At 40.5% G+C, this 12764-nt stretch overlaps 1 protein-coding gene across 1 annotated transcript in view; it reads left to right on the forward strand.

Moving 5' to 3' along the window:
• fstl5 (follistatin-like 5) overlaps positions 1-12764 on the forward strand; it is a 251394-nt gene that overhangs the window by 67774 nt on the left and 170856 nt on the right. Inside the window, exon 3 of the mRNA XM_061724796.1 lies at positions 10268-10298. Within this exon, the coding sequence (XP_061580780.1) occupies positions 10268-10298 (31 nt within the window). The remainder of the gene's footprint in view (positions 1-10267; positions 10299-12764) is intronic.

Genomic DNA, 12764 nt, shown 5'->3' on the forward strand with positions numbered 1-12764 from the left:
ACAGAACTTAAACCAACAATAGAGAAACACAGATATTGCTTGGAGGAGAAGCAAAGTTATTTCCTGTTCAAACAAAAATCAATCTTTGGTTATTCTACACAAATCTGACACCAGCTGGTAATATTGAAGCGTCACACGGGGGCTCCAAATTTGTTGTGCAACTCATAGGTAGCTTGGCTGTTCAGTTATCGAAGGGTTATTAATAAATATTATTCATAATTATTAATAATTAATAAAGTCGACTATTTATCAAATTGAATGACCAATATGATGAATAAAAATCCTCGGGGCACCACCCTGTTCCTTAAGCAGGGAAATGATAACTTTTACAGCAGAAAATCAGTCTCAGAAATTAAGGTTTATGCCTAATTATTAGTTGAAGGAGGTGAGATCCGAACACACACTTCGTCACCCAGCCTTGGCGGCAGATATGCACAGAATAAACAAGACGGCTTTTGTGATCAGAAATTTATTCACATCAGTGTCAAACAGTTGGTAAGCAACACTCATAAATTCTGATCGTTTAATCACACAACAAGAAATACAAAATCATACGATGAAAGGAAGGGGTTCTTGGGATCCTCCGGGCTGGGACTGGTGTGTGTGTGTGTGTGTGTGTGGGTGTGTGGGTGTGTGTGTGTGGGTGTGTGCGTGTATGCGTCAGAGCAGCTTACGCTGCGCGTCACGCGTTCTGGGGGCGGGTCACGCTGCGGTACGTGAGCACGTTGCCAGAAGGGGCGTGCTACGTCGCGCTCCGTGAACACGCCTCCCGGAAGGCGACCCACGGCCGTACAGCCGCGAAGGAAATGTAACGGAAAGCGCAGCAGATCACGGCTAAACAACGGTGAAACACCACGTGGATCTGACGCGCAACCGGGTTTAGTGAAGGAAAGGGGAGGGGCGGAGGAGCGTGTCAGCGGACCGCGCTCGGACGTTGCACCGACGTGCCTGCGGGACCTCCGGCGCCTCACACAGACGCGCGGCTGCAGGCGGTCACCGCAGCCGGGGGAACCCAAAGGGGTTTTGTGAGCTCTAACGGCCGGTTTAGTAGATAACGGCCGCGGGTCCCACTCGAGAACCGGGTCGGGAGTAACCCCCACCCGCTCTGAGATCGTCGGGAGCCGCGGTCCGATCACTCGGCGGTGAAAGCTCACGTAAACAGGAGTTTAATACAATCAACACGTCACACAATGCATAAACTCAATAAACAGGGTCAAAACAACCGAAATAAACCTTAAACTAATCTGCCCAGACACTAAAACGCCTCTTACTTTGCAGTAGGTGAGAGAGCCGCTCTGTTTGAGGAGGAGGAGGAGGGGGGTTTCGTCCAGCCCGTGGGTGCAGTATAAACGCTCCTTGCGCGCACCCGGGAGGGGGGGGACTCCGTCTCACCCCGTCCGACTCTGAGGAAAAGGAACACAGGGCAGGTTTGCAGGACCGGCGACCCTATTACCAGCGTGAGATCTCCAGTGGTCCTTTGTCGCGGTCGGCGCCGGGCCCCGATGTCGGGATGCTCCGGGAAAGACCGTTTCACCGCGGTGGCGTCCACTGAGTCGGCTGGCAGGGTCCGCGGAGCGGATGCTGCGCTGGTTGGATGTGGGAGTCGGGCTAGGAAAAGTCTCACCTCTGCCAGCAGGCAAAAAGGCCGGGCAGACGGAAAAGTGAACAGGGAAAAATCAAAAAGAAGAAAAAGAAAACTTTGGAGCCACACTCCAGGTTTTGGCCTGATGCCAAAAAAATATGAGCAAACTGAAAAACGCAAAAAAGCAGAGAAACGAAGAAAAAGCGGAGAAAAACTAAATAAGAACGAGACGGAAAAAAAGCCGAGGAGCATCAGGTGGTTGCTCCTTTTTGTAGTCTCTTTGGGGGTGGGACTGATCACAGGCAGTGCCAACCAATCCTCCTGGCCGATCGAGGCCTGGCGCTCGGGCTCCGGCTGTCTGACCCCCCCAGGTGCCATAAACCCTAGGGGAGTCTGTACCTGGCAGAAATCCTGCTGATTCGCTTTTTTGACCCCCCTCTAGGTGTCATAAACCTGAGTTCTGTTTCCGTGGGCGCCCCTTTGATGTGGGGCCGTATCGTGGGTCACATACAGGCCATCTCGAACCAGGCCACCAGGGTTATAAATTGGCCTGAGCGAGAAGATATCAGCGGGACCATAAACTCCAGGGGGGGAGGCCGGGTCTGGCTTTGCTGGAATTTGATGGCAATGTAATTTTTCTCAGATCACACATAGTATGAATTCATCCTCCTACTTTCACATGGGCTGAGCCCAACACTTTGATTTGAAGCCAGTCTGACATGGTCAGACTAAATATTACATTTAAACATTTGTCCACATCGGGGAAATGTCCATGAAATGAAAGGCATAAAAAACAGTGCTACTAAAGGATGGGTGCGGTGAGAGGAATCTGAAAGCAGAGGAGCTAGAGGGAACAGATGGTGGGAACGTCATTGGACTGTATCAGAGTTAAGTGAGGAGCTGGAAACGAGGAAAATCTGTTAAATCGACACAATGGTCAAACACATTTTGACCTTTAAAAGAAGATTTAATCAGAAAGAGGCTTTCTATACACGTAGACTGCACATATTGGCTATATAAGTTGTACTTCGTTCATACAAAAGCTGCCTTGAAAACTGAATTTGTAAAGGAAGCAAGGGGATTTAGACTTAAATACCCTAAAGTCCTGAAATATGAGGTCTGTAATCTGAAGAGACGGCTGTTCTCTCACAATATGATGCTTCATGCCACCTCTCATCTTCCTAGAGGATCATCCACCTCTACCTGGATGCTGTTAACTTACAGTTTTAAAGGACCCCCATCACAATTTTGTAAACTTGATCTCAATTTCATTGTCCATGCTTTGTATATCCTCTGAACCGACAAAGCAAGAAGAAATACATTTCTGCCACAGTTTCATCTTGTGAAGCGAATCCTTTGAAGTCTGGAAGGATATTATGCAGTTTTTCCTGCCCCATGTTCACACCGTTCGGTGGAGGGTTTCAGAGAGAGAACATTTTTCTATCAATACTATGTGTAACTGATCTTGGCATAGAAGAGTTTTATTAACAGAATCTGCAGGGTCTGCTTAAAGGAGAATAGGCTGCCATGATCAAACAAGATACTTTTGTATTCTATGTAAGGCTTTGCCTGAATTTTGGAGGACAAATAAGCATAGTTACATTCAAAACGCCCAAAGATTCAAAAAACATCGAACTACAGTAAAACTCTTGCTATGTTTTGCAGAAAAAGGTTTTCTAAAGAACAATCAAACGATTGCTTAGAAAAAGGTTTGTGGGAAAACACACACTATTACAAAATGATAACAAAAAAGAAATGAATCCCAAAGTATTAGCCCCACAAATAAGCGAATTATCCATTTACCTTTTGCCTTTAGAAGCACATCTTAGAGTGCTAGTTATCAACTCAGCGAAACTCAAATCCTTTCGCTGTTTCTATCATTTTTAAGGCTTTGCATCATAAAATGCTGATGGGTGCCTTCTGTTGCAATGCTGTGCAATATTGTGAAGGAAAGGCATCTTCAAGTAATCAGAACTTCACCAATGCCCCGTTTAGAAAGTGAATGGTTTGTGGGACCCATTTGTGTAGAAAAAGTAATATCTGGTTGAATCCTGCTGTTGTTCTGCTGTGTCATTATGTGGGAATTAAATAATTAGTGGGTGTCGAGATGTCGCCCAAATGTCACGCAGACCTGCAAAAATGATGTATTTGCTTTTCCACTCGAATGAAATGAATGTTGTGGACGCCGCGATTACATTGGAGAGGAGTGTCATTACAGCATCTGCATACATTTACAAGTGATCTGATGAGAGGGCGGAGGTAAACTATGCTCATCTATCAGCCTGTCAGGCGGAGCCGTGGACCTCTACAGTCCTTTGCTTGGAGAATGCCACAGTGTAAACACTGTTTTACCCCAAATAATGCCATCTCAAGTTTCATTGCCTGGATAATTCTCTTCGCTCTCTGCTAGATTACAGGAAGGTCATCCACTTGTCAGCTGAGCGAGCAGCGTAGGGACACCTGAAGCAACATCAAGTTATGGAACATGTTTTACAACTTTTGCTTTGTTTTCTTTCCCCCCCCAAGCAGATCGTGTCAGGATATTTGATTCTTACGTATCATACTATACCATCTTTATTTATAAAGCACTTTAATAATAATAAATAATAATAATTCATTTTATTTAGAGGTGCCTTTCAGGTCACCCAAGGTCACCTCACAAGAGATACAGTTAAAAACACACATTTTATAAATTAGGGCTGGGGATCGATTCAAATGTCAAGAATCGATTCGATTCCGATTCTTAAGATTCATAATCGATTATCAAGATTTGATTCGATCCGATTCGATTCTGATATTGATTTGGGTTAGTGTTATTAAAACTGTTTTTTGAGCTGTTGCATGAATTATATGACTGTAGTTATGCAAAATATTACTACTAGTATTATATTGAGATTCAACAGCAACTATTGCAGCTAATGATGCTGTAAGGACCAATCAGCTCCCAGAATGCTGATAGAACTGCTTTCAGAAACATCGTGGGGCAGAATTACCAAACAGATCCAGGGAGGAAACAGAGACGGATGAAATCGGTTTTATTTTTTCCCACATTCCGTTTTTATTTGTTCCATTTTTGGTCTATTTTGGTTTTTAATTTTTGAGCATATGGTTTTTAGCATTTTTTGCAAATATAACCTCAAGACAGTATATAAAGTAATGAAATATAGACAATTTATGAAATTATAACCTAACACTTTAATGTTTTCATACCTTTAAACATTTTTAAAGGCAAAAACATGGCACCAGTTATTCTCGTCTCCAACAAAACATTCCTTTTTTGGGGATAAACAAAAAAATAACCAAAAGTTGTAATGTAATGATGAAAAAAAAATACATAAATAAATAAAATATATATATATTTTTTTAAATTAAAAAAAATCGATCTTTAGACATATGAATCGATTTGTAGGAATTAATATGAAAATCGATTTAGAATTGGGAAATCGATTTTTTCAACACAGGCCTAGTTAAAATACAATTAATACAAAAAAGCAGCAACAGACAGCATAAAAAAGTACATAAATCAATAAATAAAAAAACTTAAAGCTACTTCAGTGGACCAAAGCCCTGTACAGTAAAATAAAAAAAAAACACACAATTAAAGCATAAATAAAACATAATTTTATTATTTACTTCTACAACTACTTTTTTAAAAATGCATTCATTTATGGGTAATGTTCTTGCAGTGTTGATGGAGATGGTTCATTCCTCCTGTGCGTTGAAGGACAGTGTGACACAGGCATAACAGGATTGGACACAAACTCATAAGCTTCTCTACAAAGACTTCAATCACCAGAAGTCACTCAGCCATAAACAGACAGTCACATGTTCTACCCTTAAATCCCAACTAAATCCTCCTCGTGGAGTCAAACGCCTGTTTTGATTGGTAATTATTCTTAATGGGTGTACAGCTGAAAGTGATTCTTCCTGTTCTCAAACTCCCGTTAGACCGTTGAAGTGAGGTAAAAGTCTACAGCCAGAGATCTTTCCGAATTAGGTTAATTATACAGGAGATGGGGAGCGTCTGTGTGGGAACTGTGAAATGTGTGGAAATCTGACACTTTCTTGGGATGAGGGACAAAAACAATGTCTGTGAGTTTGTCACTATGACATCAAGCTGTTATGCCAGGGCAAACAAAATGGAGGCAAGGACAACGCTGTGCAAAGCCCCATCCATCCAGCTTTAGCTTAGTCACATGGCAAATCTAGATTAAATAGAGAGCGAGGGAGAGAGGGTGAAGGAGGTAAATTAGATTGCTGTAAGGAGGCTGGGGATGAGCTAAAACTGTGAGAATAGAAATCTACATATACTGTGACATAAGTACACTTATGTCAATAAAGATGCGATTTTTACATTTACTGTGACTACTGTCACTATTTCTTCCAGGTTCTTCTTCCTCAACTTTTAACCCTTTCCCTTTTCACTAGTATTGAAAAGTTGTCTATACTTTTCACTTGCATCCAGCCAGCTTCTAGTTTCCACATGGGTCAGAGACAGAGCTTTTGTACTTAAGGTCCAAATGTCCATGCTGGACATGGACTTTATTTTTCCAAAACCCTTTGATGGAAGGTTTACATTTTGGTGGTATTTGGTTTTAATTTTCAGGGTGGCATGTTTGAGTTCTAGGTCATTCCAACTTCTTTCTGTGTCATAAATAGATGTAGACAGATGCACCGTTTGGCTAATTATTGGCCATTTTTTTAGTCAGTTGCATTTGCCAACATCTAAGAATAACTCAACTGCAATTAACAGGCGGGTTCCTCTGCATGTTTTATTCTTATTATGATCAACTAAAGTTGACTTTAAATATTGGGGGAAAAATAAGCTATTTAGCATGAAGAGTTTAATGTAAAATAAATAAGCATAAAATAAGCTCATTTAAAATAGCAATAAAGTATAATATCATGCAGTATTTAGTCTTAAATTGATAGTATTCGGCTTAATCCATCCAGATTAAAGTAAGAATCAATTTATATTATTCAAACATTGCCATAAATGATACATTTGAATAAAGAGAATCAGTTTAGCACCTACATCTAGCTCTTTGTTGTGGCTCATTGTATAGAAAGAAACATAATAAATAGCCAACAATATTGGTATTTTCTTTTTTTTCTTTAGAAAAAAAAGGCGTACATTGTCCATCGGCCTCCGTGACTTTTAAAAACTGCCATCAGCCAGAGAAAACCCCTATCGGTCAGGTCGCAGTCATAAATGGTGACAAGGGCACAGTATATAGGTGGGGGAGTGCAGTGATGGTTACGGGGGTATGTGGAGGCTTGAAGGACATGACTTTAGCCATTTATAAAAATGCAGGGTCCTGCACTGATGTCTGCAGCTGAAGGAGTTTGATTGGAGCATGTATTTCAGTGGGTGTGCCGTGTGTGGACGAGGCCATCAGGACAGTGTAATGCAATGAAGGAAAAATGAATAGGAATGTGGACCTCCATGGTTTGCCAATGTGCATTGGGTGACCTCTGCAAAAGAAGAGCCAGGTTAATCATTTTTTGTTATCTAGCATTCTTAGCAGCCCACAGTAAAGTGGACTGACATTTCTGCCCTCCCTAGTGATAAGCAGTCGGATCCAGCTTTGCTGATAGGATGCAGTAATGTCAACTGCATTCTGCTGACTTCCAACTAAATTTTTGAAATCTGCAGGTCTATGCAGGGCAACAAAGGCTGAGTTGTACGTAGAAGTCAGTGCCGTGATAAGGTGAGGTTTGTGAAATGTAAAAGTAGGAGACAGAGACAGACAAGGTGCAGGTGGGGCTAGGGAGGATAAGACGCTCCGACAGAGATAGATGTGGGCGGTCAGCCAGCTAGCTGTGACATGGGCAGATGAAGCACGAGTCGTACAGCTGGGTGCTTCGCCTTCCCCAGAGTCTTGCAGCAGAAGAAAAGTGGTCTGCCAACAACCCTGGGGAAATAACTCTCAGACAAATGAAGTGTGAACACTGCTTGCCATATGCAAATACGCTACGTTTGATATCTTTTGTACCTGTAGTGCAATTCTAAATGTCACCTCCTGGAAGATGCGAGTGAGGGCACGCAGCGAATGCCAACGAGCCACAGGTGTTCTCTGTGATTTGGGCCTATTGGGTCTGTGGTCAGCAAAGTATTGTGAGGCAGCAGACAGATGATGGGGAAAGAGCTTTTTCTTATCAGACCGTGTTTAGTAGCTGCCTTTTAATGAACGCAACATTTGAGGGTGTAATTAGCACTGTTGCCTTTTCAGCTAAGTGGCGGTTCTGTGTGGAGTAGGCCTGTGTTGAAAAAATCGATTTCCCAATTCTAAATCGATTCTCATATTAATTCCTAAAAATCGATTCATATGTCTAAAGATCGATTTTTTTGGGGGGGTTTTTAAAAAAAAATGTTTTTAATTTTATTTATTTATTGATGTTTTTTTTTTTTCATCATTACATTACAACTTTTGGTTATTTTTTTGTTTATTCCCAAAAAAGGAATGTTTTGTTGGACACGAGAATAACTGGTGCCATGTTTTTGCCTTTAAATATGTTTAAAGGTATGAAAACATTAAAGTGTTAGGTTATAATTGCATACATTGTCTATATTTCATTAATTTATATACTGTCTTGGGGTTACATTTGCAAAAAATGCTAAAAACCAAATGCTAAAAAATTAAAAACCAAAATAGACCGAAAATGGAACAAATAAAAATGGAATGTGGGGAAAAAATAAAACCGATTTCATCCGTCTCTGTTTGCTGCCCTGGATCTGTTTGATAATTCTGACCCATGATGTTTCTGAAAGCAGTTCTATCAGCATTCTGGGAGCTGATTGGTCCTTACAGCATCATTAGCTGCCAATACTTGCTGTTTAATCTCAATATAATACTAGTAGTAATATTTTGCATAACTACAGTCATATAATTCATGCAACAGCTCAAAAAACAGTTTTAATAACACTAACCCAAATCAATATCGGAATCGAATCGAATCGGATTGAATCAAATCTTGATAATCGATTCTGAATCTTAAGAATCGGAATCGAATCGATTCTTGACATTTGAATCGATCCCCAGCCCTAGTGTGGAGTTTGTGCCTTTTTCCCACGTCTGCGTGGGTTTCCTCACGCTGCCCTGACTTCCCCCTGCAGTTCAAAACCAGGCACGTTGGTGGAAGTGGCGTTCCCAGGTGCAGGCACGTCTGCTCTGCTTGTCGTGATTGTTGGTGTGTTGGTGCTGTGATGGACTGTTCAGGGTGGACCCCACCACTCATCCGCTGACAGCTACTGTTGGCTCCAGCCCCCCCCATAAACTACCATTGACACACTTGATGGATGCAGTTGTGTTGTCAGTTTTTAGCTTTAGCACTTATCTCGTGCTTGGGCATTCATATTTAACCGTAGTTTGACTGCCACAGGAAGTCTCAATATTCAGCTGCAGGTGGAGGTTTTTTTGTCTCGGATATAGACTTTATTATCAGCAACTTTTCTTCATACGTGTATCTTTCTTACTGAAAATATGAGAATGCCAGAGATCCAGTATAGCGTTTGCCAAGAAGTGAAGTGTTATGTGTTATAGATAATGTGAAGCCAGGGATATTTCCTAGATATTATTGTCCATAAATGAGTAAAATACTTAAAATGTTCTGTATATGGAATTAATTGACTTTTGAATATTGGCCATATACCGTACATTATGCAGACTTTCTCTGAAAATCCATGAAGTGATTAATCTGCTTTCAGTTAGCGTTCAGGGGCTGTTGGCCTTTAATGAGTGTGGCCTTATTGCGTGAGGCATCCTTTCCATAACACCACCCTGCTTGATCTGGTGGAAAGAGGAAATTTCTGTAAAAGAAAGAGAATGATAAGCTATGCAGATTTCACTGTATCAGAATCAAATATTGATGGCGTTTTCTTTCGCTTTCATGGTTTGTGGAGAGCTGCTCCTCAGAATAGCAGTCCTAAAAGCTTTTTTTTACAGCCAGGAATAGCAAGCATGCTCTAAATGCAACTGATTTTAATGTGCAGTGACTTTAGAGTGCCGTAGACATTTATTCATTCTTTTTTTTTTCTCTCTGTGTTCATACTATGATTATCATTGTGGCTTCACGGTATGTTCTTTCTGTCAAATACTGATCAACGATAAGAAAGGAGAAAAATGATTTATAAAAAGATGATAAATGAATGTAACAGCGAATAATAAACAGAGATACTGGAATGAAAAAAAGAAATATATCAGTGTGGGCATAAATCAAACCATAATACTTATACAATGAATTGAATTGAATGAGTGAAACAGAGAAACACAAGTTATTTCATGTTTGATTTATTGAAAGGAAAAAAAAAGAAAAAGACGTGCAACCACAGTGGTAGGAACATCGTTTGAGTGTTTGGCTAAATGTACCTGTGAGTGCGACTGACCATGAAGGATAAAAACACCTTTTTCTTCTTATTACAAGAACATTGTTGCCACATCGTTCATGAGTCAAAGTAAAATGTTTGGATGTTTGTTTCATACCTGCGATGGCGGGAATTCAACTGGACACAGAGCTATGTACAGGAAGAGCTGGTTAGCTCATTCAGAGGTCACTCGAAGAATTCCCATGATGCAAGGTTAAAAAAGAATGAAATAAAATAAGTGTGCTGTTTGGTTATGGTGTGATTCCACGGTTCATTAAAACATGTTCTTTGTGTTTTTCTTTCATCTCTTGTTCCATCAGGATGGGATCCCTGAAACCCTGAGGATAAAGGGTGAGTTTCCACTTTTCTTATCGATTGACAGAAAAATCCACAAGCGTTGTTTTTACGTCTCTCTAGATGTGGGGTTGTTGTCTGATGGAGGTTCAGCTCGTCTAAGATCCTTTTAAAATGAGTCCTACGTAGTTTTTGCTCACGTCTTCATCATTTATCGCTTGATATTTTTCACCTACAGTTTGTCCAGCTCAGTAATTGTTTTGCGCGTGAGCTCTGTGTTGGATTATACACGTGCACGAGTCCTCGCTTGGCTCGGCCCTTGAAGCAGACTTTCAACTTGGCATCAAAGTGTGCTTTTTGTGTTTATTTACTGAACCCTTTACATGCACTGAATACCCACCTTCTCTCCGGATGAATCATTGTGCAGCGTGCTAAATGAGTGCGTTTGTTGAATATTTATGCCCTCCATTACAGGTGACATTAATAATGTTTAAATCGGTTTTCCCTGTCTTATTATGAGCCCGAAGTTCTTTTAAATGGGTTTGAGTTGTCCATGATGTGCTCAGTGCATAAGAATTGAAGGGATCATACTTTCTCAGCCAGGAATGCACAAACTTTGGTGAGGATTTTGTATACGGTATTCGTCTTTAATAACAAAAAGAGTGGTTCAACTAATTTTTTTCTTAACTTTGGAGAATGTAACCTAAATTAAAATTCAAGCTCTTAAATCCCTGTGTGAAAATCAGGACACAAATATTTTAGATATTTTCAATTGAGTATGATTACAGGACAGGGTTAAAAAAAAAAAAACCCAAGAGAGAATTGTAACTACTGTACAGTCAAAGGCCATGGGACTGTCTCATGGTTTAATTCCTTTCACATGACTTGGGAATGCCTCATATTCCCAGCCTGCCCCCTCTGAGAGTCAAGGATGGGAGATCAAAGACCCCCATCCTCCTCTGGAATTCACCTAGTTTCCTGTGTGTGTGTGTGATGTTTGTGTTTGGGATGTACGGTGTGAGGACCATGAAAAATGCAGTGATGAGATCAAATTGCTGCATCTTTTCTTCCTCTCAATTTTCTGTGTAGATGCTACATTTAAATTCTACTTCAGTGAGAAGACTGTGGAGTTTGACAAAACTCACTGATGCATTCTGTTCGCTCTGGTATGTATGGAGACGTCCAGGAGTGTCGGAGCGTTCATTTATGTTTTAGAGTCATGCTGCTGTGAAGCATTGGGTAAATTATTTCATCTCTGTGGTTTCTTTTCTGCAGTTGGTTTCAGCTTGCCTTTTATTTTCTGAACAAACTCAAATGCATCAATAATTGGGGAGTGGCGAGATGTGAATGTCATATTTCCAAGCAGTAATCTGTAGCACTATACAGGACTGTCTCAGAAAATTAGAATATTGTGATAAAGTTCTTTATTTTCTGTAATTCAATTAAAAAAAAAAAAAAATGTCATACATTCTGGATTCATTACAAATCAACTGAAATATTGCAAGCCTTTTATTATTTTAATATTGCTGATTATGGCTTACAGTTTAAGATTAAGATTCCCAGAATATTCCAATTTTTTGAGATAGGATATTTGAGTTTTCTTAAGCTGTAAGCTATGATCAGCAATATTAAAATAATAAAATGCTTGCAATATTTCAGTTGATTTGTAATGAATCCAGAATGTATGACATTTTTGTTTTTGTAATTGCATTACAGAAAATCACAATATTCTAATTTTATGAGACAGTCCGGTATATTGGGTTTAATGTAGTTTAATATGTACTGGATGGTTGTACCATTCCTCCCAGCCAGACTGATCTAACAGAGGAATACTGGACTATGTTGATGAATGAATGCACCATGGTCCTCTGCTGGTTGACAGGTGTCTCATTTGTCTTCTTTTTAATGTCTTCTCTGTTTCCTCTAAACAAGAGTCAACGTCAGGCAAAAGGTGGCCTTGCTGCCCAGGATGTCTGCCTCTTAGTGTTTGAGAGGGCCACTAAATGGACATCTCCCAATTGTTCTTCACCGGGGAAGGTCGAAGCAGTAATTGTAGAGGGTGCATTACCATAAAGGGCGGCCCCAGCTGTCTACTGTGATTCACTTTAATGCACAATGTTCTGCGAGCAGAGAGCGAGGATCTTAACTTTGGCCAATTTTCAGCAGTTTTCAGCCCAGATTACTAGAAAGCAATAGGACTCTAAAGGAATCATAATTAAAGTATTAACGAGCATTAATTAAAACATTGGAGACCTCGTATTGCACACCTGGGCTCAGTTTCGCTTTGAACCTCCAACTAAGGCTTTTCAAGCGCCGCATTGCTGGTGTTAACAATATTGAGTGTCAAATTCTGAATTAAAGCTTATGTTCTACTTATATTGCATTGAAAAAGAAATGAAGAAAATGTTTTTGTTCCGTGCTCCAAGTAATTGGGGTTATGACACGTATTCATTTATGTCTGACAATAAACCCTACATCTTAGATCTGTTTGAGTGTGGTGTGGAACGGCTTATGTGGCCCGTC

The sequence above is a fragment of the Cololabis saira genome, chromosome 7 (genome assembly GCF_033807715.1).
Source record: "Cololabis saira isolate AMF1-May2022 chromosome 7, fColSai1.1, whole genome shotgun sequence".
NCBI lineage: Eukaryota > Metazoa > Chordata > Actinopteri > Beloniformes > Belonidae > Cololabis > Cololabis saira.